Source organism: Pseudorca crassidens, chromosome X (assembly GCF_039906515.1).
Source record: "Pseudorca crassidens isolate mPseCra1 chromosome X, mPseCra1.hap1, whole genome shotgun sequence".
NCBI classification, from domain to species: Eukaryota; Metazoa; Chordata; class Mammalia; order Artiodactyla; family Delphinidae; genus Pseudorca; species Pseudorca crassidens.
The window spans coordinates 25,803,993-25,817,391 of NC_090317.1; the positions used below are offsets into that span (position 1 = coordinate 25,803,993).

The 13,399-nt window shown below is 40.8% G+C and overlaps 1 protein-coding gene across 1 annotated transcript in view; it reads left to right on the forward strand.

Moving 5' to 3' along the window:
* TENM1 (teneurin transmembrane protein 1) overlaps window positions 1–13,399 on the forward strand; it is a 361,765-nt gene that overhangs the window by 227,798 nt on the left and 120,568 nt on the right. The window contains exons 19-20 of the mRNA XM_067722679.1: window positions 4,387–4,530; window positions 11,953–12,202. Of these exons, the coding sequence (XP_067578780.1) occupies window positions 4,387–4,530; window positions 11,953–12,202 (394 nt within the window). The remainder of the gene's footprint in view (window positions 1–4,386; window positions 4,531–11,952; window positions 12,203–13,399) is intronic.

The window sequence follows — 13,399 nt, forward strand, 5'->3', positions numbered from 1 at the left end:
GGTTTGTTAGGCCTCTCGTCTTTTATTGTTGTTGTTTTATATTAATCTACTATTTTAAAAGAATGGGAAATATTTCTTGTTCTATTTAATGATTTCTTTTCAATAAGAACGTTTCGATCTTGTTGTTACTTACCTTTTAAATGTGATGAAATTATTTTTAGATGTTCCTTGAGTTCATGAAGGTAACATAAATTTCTCACACTGACTATCAGACTACTTTTAATTATATATTGCCTTCATAAATGCAGCCATTATGAATTCTGAAGCCTTAGCCTGAAGCTGTTGAAAATCATCTGCTTAATCTTGTCATATTTTGCACATCAGCTTCATTGCATGGCATCTTTACCTTGGCTATATAATGTCAGTCTCCTATCGCAACCCTTATAGGTGAATGTCACAGTCACTAAGTCGGGTGTCAGGAGCGCTGTGGCCCTCCACCTTCTTGCAGTCCCTGCATCACACTAATGCTGCTGCTCTGATAAGTAGAGTGTAATTCAGTTACTATTTTTCTAATGTCAAATGGCTTTGGGGGAGCAAGCTGCAGTCTTTCTTTATAAGCCAGTAGAATAAAGTCTTCTTTATAAGCCAGTGTTGTTGCAAGATGACTAACAGTGAAGTCAGGTGCAAATCCTGTGACCAGAGGACGGCATCCTCTACAAAAGTAGCAAGGCTATCTTGACAATCAGTGACTCTTGGTTAAGGAACATCCCATTAATATCTCTGTGTCAAGGTGAGGGAGAGAATATGGGAAGACAGAAATCCAGACGGAATTAAGGGTGTCACAAGAGAGGCAGTCACATGGTTCTGAGAAAGTATTCTGCCATATTAACGGCTCTTTCTCAACTGCCTTCCCAATATGTACACACCAGCATGGGACCACTACACCAGCCCCTAGGAAGTATAGCCCAGGACCCCCTCCTTCCCCACCTGTCTCCACTCACTGCCAGCCTGGTCTGTCCTCCATAGCGCCTCTGAAATGTTGATGAATAATTATTCTTTTCTTCCTATTACGCTGTTCTTCCCAGGCCCCACTCCAGAATGCTGGAGGCTGAATCCTTTGCCTACACCATGCTGTGTTGATGATCAGATGTGATAGGCACCAGGCCACCTGGGAAGTGGTAGTGGGTCCACTCTGCTTAGTTAACTGAGACTCAGCTGTCACAGTACCAGGCAGAGTGTAATGTCGGTGCTCAGCCTTTTCAGTGCCAACCCCTGAGTAGCCCTTTTTTCCCCCATATTTAATTATATGAAAAAGAGTAGGCATTCAGTGCGTTACAGTCTGCTTCCATGAGAGCAAGTCTAGGATTGGTTGCTACTGTATTTGCCAGTTCCTTGTGCATTTGGAGAGCAGCTCAACTCCGCGGGGTGAAACGTCTGCCTTCTCATACACCAACTGCAAGTTCCAGGATTCTGTTAAAGCGGCTGCTGTCAGAAAGAAACCTTGCCTTGTTACTCTGAGCAAGGAGCCACACACAGCCATTCTCATTAAAGTCAGTTGGAATTTTGGACAAGTCTTAAGTATAAATCATAACATGATTAGCTCATAGAGTTTTCTCAAGAGAAAGTAAATCTAATAAAAATTAGAGGGAACTTATTAAGTGGCCGCCTTGTTGCTATTTGCTATGACTAGGGGAAAAAATAATATAATTGTGGGGTTTGCAGCCAGTGCACTTTTTTGTTGTGGGCTAGAGAGCAATTCAGACATGAGGAGGTGAAGAGGATGTCTCATTACCATTGCACTGAGGATACTTTATATAAGCATTTCCTGCCACAGAGTTGGGAGGATCTTTGCTCCTGAGAGGGAAAAAGCAGGCTCCAAACCACCATCGGAGGTCACCAGGGCACACTACTTACTTGCAAAACTGCACAATCAACTTCCGGAGAAGAGATTCTAGGGGAGCACATCAGGCTTCAAATGTGTAAGAGGCAGATCCTGACAATAGCAGGGAAGGAGATGTGGCTTTAAGGGAACTTGTAAGCATTATCGTTGTGATTATTTATTAATCAAGACTTTTAAGTGTTGGCAAGAGAAGCAGAAACTGTGTTATTCTTCACACCAACATGGCCCTAAGTGTGCTTTCTCACCCCCTGATTTTTCCAACATGAGATACAGTGCTCTCTTTGGCTTTTGGGTTTGATTCCCCAACTTGAACTGATCAAATGCAATCTTGAAAGAATGCACTTTAGAATCATAGAGTGAAATGCTAAAGGGGGACTGTAAGAATTATCTAGTACAGCAGTCTTTGATCTGAGATCTTTATTTAGACTTCAGGAGATCCGTGAACCCCCTAGAATTATATATAAAATTTTGTGTGCATATGCGTTTTTCTAGGAGGACGATCCATAACTTTTATCACATTCGTAACAAAAGGTTCCCTGATCCAAAAGGGTCTAAGAACCACCAATTCTAGTCCATCCTCTCCCCTCCTCCTTTGTTACAATGAAGAACAGACTCCCGGAGATGGAGAATAATATGCCTGCAACCACACAGCTAGTTAATGGCAGACCCAAGAATTGAAGTCTCTTCTGACTCTAGGTCTGAAACCAGTTATCTCCACTATACCAGAGTTGTTTTAGCAAAGCACTGGGGACATGATAAGATATCAAGGAGATTGTAGACAGCAATGATTCGTGCCACACGTGTAACCTGAACTAGATTACCTTTGAGATCCTCTTCACCACTGAAATTCTGTGTTTCTATCCATCTTAATAGAGAACAGCATTGAACCAGATGATCCCAAACTAATTTCCCTTTAGAAATCATTTCCACTGTATGATTAGTCTTTCCTGCTTCCTATTGATCTCCCTTGCTAATAGTGCTTGGTTAGGGCTAATACTAAAATGAGTTTGCATTCCAAGAGTCTTCACCAGCTGATGGCAGGGTAGAAGGGCATCCCCATCAGGACCAGCTACATAATTTGCAGGGCCCAGTGTTAAATGAAAATACCCAGCCTCTTGTTAAAAAAGTACTAAGGATTTCAAGACAGTGACAGGAGAACATTAAACCAAGTATGGGGCCCTTCTAAGCGTGAAGATGGTCCTGGTCCCTTTTAAAGCTTTGATGGAGGGGGGACAAAGAGAAGTCAGCCTGTGGTTTAAAATTGGCCACAGATGACCCCCCAAAGGTAACGAGTTGTATATTCACAATCATAAGGACTTTTTGGCTTATCTGTGCATGTGCTTGCACACACACATGCACGTGCACACCTAAATCAGTTGGACTAAAATTACCATCTTTTCTCTTCACCTAATGCCCAAATCCAAAACTAGTCTGCTTGAATTTTTCCTCTTAGGACCTATTGCACTGGCATTGTTTAAGCACACATTTTCATTACCAGTTTTCATAACCAGATGACAAAGAAAGAAATGAGTTCTCCAGGGGCATCTGAAGAGTCAGGTAGAGGCAGGTACTCGAAAGCAATAGCACACGACCAGCTAGGGATATTTTAAGCTGCCAGAAAGGGGGAAAAGCAGCTAGCTTTGGGCTATGCAGTGTAATGAGCCAATACTCTCAGGCTTAGAACATTATGAGGACACAAAGCATTTTAAATTCAAGAATCAGAACTCTGGGGTTCCAACAGGTAAGCAGATTTACCAACTGAGAAAATGGTTGGGACTTGGTATACTTGAGTTCTACATATTTCAGTAGAGCAGAGGCACCCAAGTTATCACATTCTGCACTTCCCATTTTAGCGCCGTACTGGGGTTCCCAGTTTAATGCACGACATCCGTGCTTCATGAGGGTTGGAGCCAAGTGTTGGGTGATGTCCCATTGGTTAGAAACCAAAGTCTAACATGCACAAAGTGGAATTTACACTCACAGTGCTTGTAGCACTCTAAGCAAACTCAGACTTCTTGGCAAACTAAAGGCCAGTTAGCATGGGAGAAAATATAAATGGGCGAATCGATTTTTATTAGTCTCATGTGTAGTCAGTTGTTGTATAAGTGACCCAGTACTCCAAAGCCAGCTTCCTAAGTGCATTTTGCACTCCAGAGAGATCAGAAAACAACTTTCCCTGCACTTCTACTACAAAGGTAAAGAAAGAAATTGTATCACCACAGCTTAAGCCTTCAGGGAGCTTATTTCTTCAGTTTTACAATGCAGCCTTTTACCCAAAAGCGCATACTAAAGCTTGATGTCCAAAACATATGGTGCATACCTAATGACAGCCTCAGTGAGTCACTCATTCATATATTTATCCAATATGCACTGACTGGTCACTTTCGGATGCCCGATGCTATGCTAGGTGAAAAGTATTTGTGATCAAATTTCAACCCAAATCAGAATTCAATAGCAGATGTGTTAGCCAGAGGTTTACCAACCAGTGCAAAAATGAAGCAAATCTTTTTAAATGTTCTAATGTGTTATTGACTCTTTGTTTGCAGTGTCTGTGGGATATGAATATGAAATGTGCCCCGACTTTATTCTCTGGGAAAAAAGGACTGTTATCTTACAAGGTTTCGAGATGGATGCTTCTAACCTAGGAGGCTGGTCATTGAATAAGCATCATATTTTGAACCCTCAAAGTGGTAAGCACATTTTTTGATATTTATCAATACTATTTTCCTAATGCTATATACGTATATATGTAATACTTATTGCAGAAAATTTGGAAAAGTACAAGGAAAAAAGTACTTATAAGTCCACCACCTAGAGATGACCACATTATATTTCTTTTCAAATGGATCTGATTTCAAATTAGTGCTAGTAGAGTGAGACCTCTTCACAAAGTAATACGAAACTGGGTTTTGAGAATCATCTGTCGGGGCTTCCCTGGTGGCGCAGTGGTTAAGAATCCATCTGCCAGTGCACGTGACATGGGTTCGAGCCCTGGTCCAGGAAGATCCCACACGCCACGGAGCAACTAAGCCCGTGCACCACAACTACTGAGACTGCGCTCTAGAGCCCGCGAGCCACACCTACTGAAGCCCGCGCGCCTGGAGCCCGTGCTCTGCAACAAGAGAAGCCACCGCAATGAGAAGACCGCGCACCGCAATGAAGCGTAGCCCCCGCTCGCCGCAACTAGAGAAAGCCCGCACGCAGCAACAAAGACCCAGTGCAGCCAAAAATAAATTAAATAAATAAATTTATTTTTAAAAAATCATCTGTCATTACTGCAGTATCCCAGGTGGTTAACCAGTTTATCTGACACTGTAACCAACTTCTAAAAATTGGAATAATATTTGCCGTATTTCATGTGATCTAAGACACCATCGATTATAAGTTCACCATTATTTTATGGAAAACGGTGTCAATTAAACAGTGACACACATTGACTGCAAGATACATACTTATTCCAGAGATGTGAAAATAGGAAGCAAAATGTGCATCTTAGAATTAATGAATAATCTAAGTGATACAGTTTTCAAAGAGTTTTAGTGAACTCTGTCCCATTTTAAACACAACAACCCTGCAGTGTGGCCTTAACCCCATTTAAAAATCAAGACTCCGAAGCTGAGTCACGTTACTTTCCCCTAGGGCTCACAGTAAGTGGCCAAGAGCTGTCCATGTGCTCTTTCTCTACGCCAGTTTTTTATCCACATAAATGTCAGTATATGCAGTAAGAAGCTAGGGGTAGAGTAAAGGGACAGTAATGGGTAATAGAGAAAAAGAGGTAAGAGGAACGCAGGGGAAGAAGAGAAAGAATCTGGGAAAAGGCTACAGCTCTGGACTTCACTTAGTTTTAAGCCTCCTAAGTCCTGGACTTAGGAAAGAGGGAAAAGCAGTGAGAATCAGGACACTCTCATCTTCAACCTTTGCCTTCTTTGTACCACTTTTCCTGCTGTCGCTTTCTCCTAGTTTGTAATTTAAATGTTAAATAAATCAGGAGAGGAGACCACAGGTGGCCCTTAAGTCCATGCTTCTCTCAGACAAACTGATTTTGCTACCCTGGTTATAAATCATCCAAGTCACTTCACCTCCTTTTGCTGGGAAACCAATCGTTGGTGTTTCCATCCAGCGTCATTTGAACATCTACTGGTAAGTTTTCACTGTGAAATCATACTCCTTTTCATCTGAAGAGGCAGATTCTGACCAACCTTTAGTAGAACGTGTACTTTGGGTTATTTCTCCAGGACTGGGGAAATGAATGTATATATGAGGCAGCTACACCCTTCCGTCCAGCTGCCCTTGTATCCCTCTCACCTAGCTGGCTAAGGCCGGGTTATCTTGTAAGGCCATGAACTGACCAAGGCTAAGAGATCCGTTTTATAATCACACCTATGGTCTTATTCATTTGCACCGTAGTTAAATCAACCAATCCAACCAGCCACACAGGCTGGGAAATTTTGATCGGCATAGCTAACCAGGTTTGCTTCAACCACAGAATGAGACCACCTACCAGAGTCCCAGTGTGGGCCCTGAAGATGGAGTCCATTGCTATATGCCCTTGTTATACCTTCTTCCCCCCATTCAAGGAAGATCCCAAATTCCACTTCCAACTGTTTGTTTTTTTAAGAGCAAAGATTCAGGCACGGATATAAAATGTCAACTTTTTTTCTGTTGTCAAAAGGAGAATCACAGTTTTAAAAGTATAAAAACGAAAGGGCAGATGCCACTTATTAAATTATTAGGTTTTTTGTTTTGGTTTGAAAGAGTTTGACATTTTAAGCAGCCGTTTCTTTTCCACTCACTTTTATTGGCTCGTATGGATTGTCTCTTTCAAATGCCTGTCATTGACATTAAACACAAAGTGGAAATGACCTCAATCCAGCCCCCAGCTGTGTGCTCCCAGTCCTATATTCTCTTACCATTTGCTTCACCCAGGTTTAAAAATTCAGAACAGAGGGGAGCCATTCAGAGAGTTGGCTTTAGGGGCCCCCCTGATTTCCACAGATGTGTCCTTTTCACCCCTAATTCACCAGTAATTGGTTTTTAGGTAATAGGTACCAAGTTATTTCTGGGAATCTTTTTAACAGCCTTCCTGAAGTATAACTTATACACCACAAAATTTACCCATTTTAAGTGTACACTTCAATGCTTTTTAGTAAATGGTAGAGTTGTGCAACCGTCACCACCACAGAGTTTTAGAATGTTTTTATCACCCCAAAAGATCCCTTGTACTCACCCCAACCCCACTAAATCTACTTTCTGTCTCTTTCTGAGAATTTTATTCTGAGAAAGAAACCTTACTTAAGATAGATTTTTTAAAAGGAAGATTTGTTCATTTTATCATCTCATTTGTAGGCACACTGTATTTCTCACCAAGAACTGGTCACACTTGCCAGGAAACAGATCTGAAGGCAGCTCTGCCAGTGCCTTTCAGCCTGCCCTTGGACACGAACACCTCTCTTGGGACATTTTCAGAATCTAAATCCCACCCATAAATGCAGTTTTCGAAACAGGAATGATAAGTGTGAAGGAGCAGCTTTGAGAGGACCAATTAGAAAGCAATGCTCTTTCCCCCTCAGGTCAGACAGTCTTTTCTGACTGATTAAGGCCAGAGCCTAACTCTTTAGGCACCCCGCTTTTTTGATCTGAGACAGATAGCAGATTAGAAACAAGAATCTATCTTCCCCCAATTTCCTCTCGCTGGTTAAAAAGACACCTGTAATTAGATTGGATGTCTGCTGCCATTCAATTCTGCAGTTTTTCTTTGGCTCCAAAATCATTATGCAGCGGGTAGTTTCTAGTAGGCAGTGTTTTCAGACCATTTGTCATTTCAGTTGCAGCAACTGTATTTACCTGACAATTAACCATTGGTTGTGGAGCATTGTTTCCAAATATTATGCCTGATATATGGAGATGGTTCCTGCTTTCACTGTGAGATTAAAAAAAAACAAAACTAGGAACTTGTGTTTTTCAATATTATTCCTTCAAAATACATCTTCTTAGTGATTACAGAGAGTACATATTTATTCTTTTAAGAAAAATCAGTTCTTTAAAATTATGCCAGTTGAGTGTTTAAAATTATTAGAAAAAACAATCCAGGGTTCTAATTGGGTATTGTCATCTGTCTGAAATGGATAAAGAATTTCCTTTAACTTAGCCTCCAAGATAGGCCAGTAGTTTGTTGGCAAATGGTTTTAGTGGGAGGACAAGTAAGTTTCCATTGATCATGTTGGCATATCTCCCAATATCTCCCAACATAACATGGCATAATACCCATATGTATTGGGTCCCATGTTGTTCATAAGCCTGAAAAATGGTTTCTTCTTTGAAATCAGCATAAAGCACCACTCACTGGCTCCCAAGGGGAATTTTTATTTCAAACTTATTTATAAGCTTCAAAAGAAGTTCTGAGCAAGGTAGCAGGAAGGTATGAGTAGTGTGTTTAAAAGTATGCTTAACTTACTATACAACAGGCTTGACTTTTTGGCAGAGGAAAGGAAACCTTGGGGGAGATCTAAAATGTGCTGTAGGGCTCCAGCCAGTGGGGTTTCTTTGTTGACTGTAAACAAGACACCCAATCCTTAGCAGGAAGTTGGCCTTCATATAAATAATGTGCGTAGTCTCAGGATCATTTGATTCTGTTTTCAAAATGAGCATGTGTGGCAGAATAAACTGGAAAGGAGGCAGCAGTAATTGATCAAGATTTCCAGGAACATAAACAAAATATTTTCAAAGCAACCTTTTGCAGAAGAATTGGTGTTAAATCATTGTTGCTAGACGGTATGCCCCGGTTCTATGTAATGGAAGGTTAAACAGATTCTTGAAACAACAAAAACACCCTTCAAAATGATCTATCTTTCCAGGGCAATACAAAAGGGGTTTGCCCATTTTTGTTTTGATTGCTTCAGCTTTAAACAGGAATGGTAATTTCAGTACACGGGCACTTTAGTACCTTGCATGAAAGCAAGACATCAATTGTTGAGATGTAATCAGAAAGTACATTGCCTTATGTTTTATTTCCTTTAATCATTCTTCTTCTTTGATGGAGTGCTGGGCTTTCTAATAGAAAAGAGGAGTTTTAGAATTGCAGGCTTAGAAGAATGGTTTAGAATAGCCATCTTAGTTTTTAAATTGGCAGGAGCCTGGTAATAACATGTCATTTTGAAGGTAATTGTTAACTATACCATTATATTAATATAAAAAAAATGGAGATCTATCTGTGAAAATAGATGTTAATAGCAAGTCTGCTATTTCCAAGCCCATACTTGGAAATATTTTTGAATGATATACCCTGTAGTGCATTGCTGAAATACTGACATGCTAAACAGTTGGTTTTCTCATTTATTAAAGAACATATCATGGTCTCATTGGTAGGATATTCAGTGAGTGATCATCAGGAGATTTCTTTTCAATGATGTTGTGCAACCGTCATGCCAGTTCTCATTCACTTTCTCCCAATTCATTTAAATTGCAGTATTGATCACATTGCAATTAAGTGTTTTTTGAGAAATGAAATTCCATCCTATTAATCTAACTTAATTAACTACTCTAAATCTTAAGAAATTTCTTTACTGCCTAATAAAGTTATTAATAAAATAAATAAGAAAGTAGTGAGCCTCAAGATATCTATCTCATGGTTCTACAATGACAGACCAATTTGTTGGGGCATAAGCTCATAGCTGGTCCTGCAGATCATATGTTGAAAAAATAGCCAGAAATCACCTTGTGAGGGAAAGTAAAATTACTTTAGATTTGAAATGCAAAGGCTATATGAGTATGGGATTTCTGTTTCCTGGAAGGCCCCTTCTAGGTTTATATTTGGTGCCATGGTTTTGTGCGTGTTTTACCCTCTTGTCTATTTTTGCCAGCAACGTTCCTATTTCAGAGTGATCAGTAGTTTCTATTGTAGGACTGTGGGACTAAAAGTTGGAAGAAAACCGAGGGAGACATTTCAGGAAATGTTTAGGGAGAGTAACAGGTAGTCCGAGGAGATAGATAGCAGGGGTCATGGGAGAAAAAATAAGACTGGACAGGATAACTGCATTCATTCATTTGCTGTCAGTTACTTCAGCCTGACACATTGGCATGCCTTCTCACCACATGGCTTTTTTTTTTTTTTTTTTTTATACCTGTCCTGGCTCATTCTGGGCAGACTTGAGCTATTTAGCACAGCAGTACTTGTTCCTTGGGTTTTCTGCCCAGGCTCAGCAGGTTTTCAAAATCATTGGAATTTGGACAAGGAAACTATAAAAGACTCAAAGCTTATTTTCAACATTTACTGAGCACTTATAACAACTTGGCCACAGGGATGGGCGCTGAAACGCAGGAAGGAGTAAGACAGAGGGTGCGCCTTCAAGGAGCTCATGTTCTAATGGGGAAGATAGAGAAGTAGTGAAAACCGTATCATACATGTGTCAAGTGTTATAACAGAGCTATGGAAAACTGCACATACAGAGGAGGAAGTAACTAATTCTGGCTGGATAGAGCATTGGGGAAGAACTGAGCTGAGCTTTGGAGGATAGGTAAGAATTTCCCAAACAAACAAGATGAGGAAGGCATTCAGGATAGAGGGACTAGCGAAGTACAAAAGCAGAGAGGAAGGACTTCCCTGGTGGTCCAGCAGTTAAGAATCTACCTTCCAGTGCAGGGGACGTGGGATCGATCCCTGGTCGAGGATCTAAGATCCCACATGCTGCACGTCAACTAGAGAGAAGCCCACGTGCCACAACAAAGACCTGACACAGCCATAAATAAATAAATAATTTTTTTTAAAAAGCAGAGAGGAATGGAAGCATGTGAAAATACTTGTAAACAGTTTGCTGTAGCTGAAGCTCGGGATACACGTGAGAGGGCGATGAGACAGAAGGCTGAAGAAAGAGGCAAGCGCCAAATCATGAAGGGCTTTGTATTCCTTAATAATAAGGAATGGACCCCTTACTCCACAGAGGGTATGGAACTATTAAAAGGTTTTCAGCCACAGATTGACATAATCTCTATGGCAGGAGTGTGGACAGTGGTTTGGAGATGGGTATGCATGGAGACCAGGAGACCCAGAATTTAAGACAAACTGAACGAAAGCAGTCGTGGTAGAAACGGAGACCATGAAACTGGTTCAACATATTTTAGGAGATAGACTCAATGGGGGTTTAGTAATTAATTAGGTTTAGAGAGTGAGGAAGAGAAGAGCCACAGTGGTGCCCACATTCCCAACTTGGGTAAATACACGCCTAGTGATACCTCGGAAGATCAGTGGGGAACACAGAAGGAGGAGGAGGGTTTGGTAGGGGAGTGCAGAAAAATAAAATAAAATAAAAATAACGAGTTCAGTGTTCAATTTGTTGAGTTTGAGGTACCTGTGAGGCATCCAAGTAAAGAGATCTACTAGGAAATTGCATGTCAGGTGAAAACTCTAGACTAGACAGGAGAAAGTTTCAGCATAGAGAGATGGGAGTTAAAGCCGTGGGAATGGATGAGATTGCCCAAAGAAAATGACTGCAGAGTATTTTCCAGCATTCTCATAAGTCAGTATCTCTATTTCCTGCACTGATGATAGTGAGATATGGTCCAAAAGAGTGGAAAATTCAAGTCCTTTTCTTATATCTTTGAAGTGCATTCTAGCAATATGATTTCTTTCCTTTTCACAGAAGTAGATTACCTTCCTGATTGTGTTTTGCTAAGGTTAATATTAAATTGACTGATACTCCCTTTTCACGAAGCCGTTGCATAGTGCGGGTGGTTTGAAGTCAGACAGGTGTGCGCCAGGCATCAGAAGAAAGCCAGCCAGAGATGAAAAATCAGCCATGGATGATTCACAGAGCCCAAAGTGAACAGGAGATCATTAAAAGTTAGTCATTAAATGCTCCATTGAGGCATTTAGAATCAACATTAAAAGGACTGGGTATATTACTCCATTTCACAGATGGGCAAACTGAGGCAAAGTGTTATGCTGCCATTTGTTGTAGCTGTGCAGTTAACTAAAACCTGGGGCAATGCGCTTCACTCTCAAGTTCTTTTATAGCAGGCCAACGCTCCTTCCTGCTTTGAACAATGAGAAATTAAAATATCACTGAGAATACTGTGTGGTAATTTTTTTAATTCTTTTTTTTTTCCCTTGGATCTAGGAATCATACACAAAGGGAATGGAGAAAATATGTTCATTTCCCAGCAGCCTCCAGTCATATCAACCATAATGGGTAATGGACACCAACGGAGTGTTGCCTGCACCAACTGCAATGGCCTCGCCCACAACAACAAACTCTTTGCTCCCGTTGCCTTAGCTTCTGGCCCTGATGGTAGTGTGTATGTTGGTGACTTCAATTTTGTAAGGCGAATATTTCCCTCGGGAAACTCCGTTAGTATTTTGGAATTAAGGTAAGTCTCCTCTAATCTCTGTGTTTGCTTAGTGGATAAGGAAAAAGCAAGAATGAGAAAACAGGAAGAGACAAGGCATTGCCAGAAGGAGCAGAAAATGCAGTTGCCCATATTGTAGTACTGAGCTAAGATGCAGGAATAGGGGCACAGACATAGGTCACCATGGCTACTCGTACTTGAAGAAACCTTTGAGCACTGCTTTGGAGAACCAGGAAGTGTTGACATCGCTGTATGTGTGGCCTTCCCTGGGTGCATTCCTGTCACTGACGTGGATCTCAGTACTTCTGAGTGCTCAGGTAAGTCACTCAACCCGTGCTCTGGCCACTATGAAGACTGATCAGAAATATCTAGTATTCATTCTAGCAGGTAGAGGTGTTGTCAAATCCAAAAGGCTAAATTTTCTAAGTTCTCCAGGTCCAGTCTTTTGAAGTGATCGGTTCATCAAAAGGAAAATTGCCGTCTGTGTTTGTGTGACATTTTGAGGAAGGATTACTTTTTTTATCCTTAAAAGCTCTAATCCATTGGAAAAAATGATTAAAGCATTCATCTTTAGGCTTTCTTCCTCTGTTTTAGGAATTTTCTTGAGAGTACAAAGTATTTTGGCACCTTTTGAAAGGAATTCATACCTTTTGGTATTTCATATTTTGAAGTTACACAAAGATAGCAAGTAAATAGACCATGGCTTAATCAGCTTTATTTCTCCCTTTCTAAGGATATAAGACCAAATATATGTCCCCTGGAGTCCTAGAAAAGGAAAACATCCTCTCTCATCCCAGTAGAGATAAACAGACCTGTTTCCCTTTCCCTGGGTAAACTGGTAGAGCCTTTCTTCTCATTGGTTATCACAGCTTTATCCCTGACACATGCCTTCAGGGCATTAGGCTGAAAATTTCCCTATGTTCCGGAAGACTTTGGCGCCACTCTATAAACTATTCCACAAAACAGTTCTTGCCTCATTCATCACCTCATTGACCTGAAAAGTAGTGACTGGGAGAATAGAGACAATGATGGAACAACTTGTATGTATGGAAGCACAGTCAAGACCAGTGAAAGCACATGCAAAATCTTGGGTCATTTTCATTTAATACTCATATTGACACAAACGTGGAAATTTGAATACATAAGGACAGTCCTCGAAATTTTTCAGATTCTCGTGCTTTGCTTTGGAATCTACCTCCCGTTTCTCAGACTGAGTTA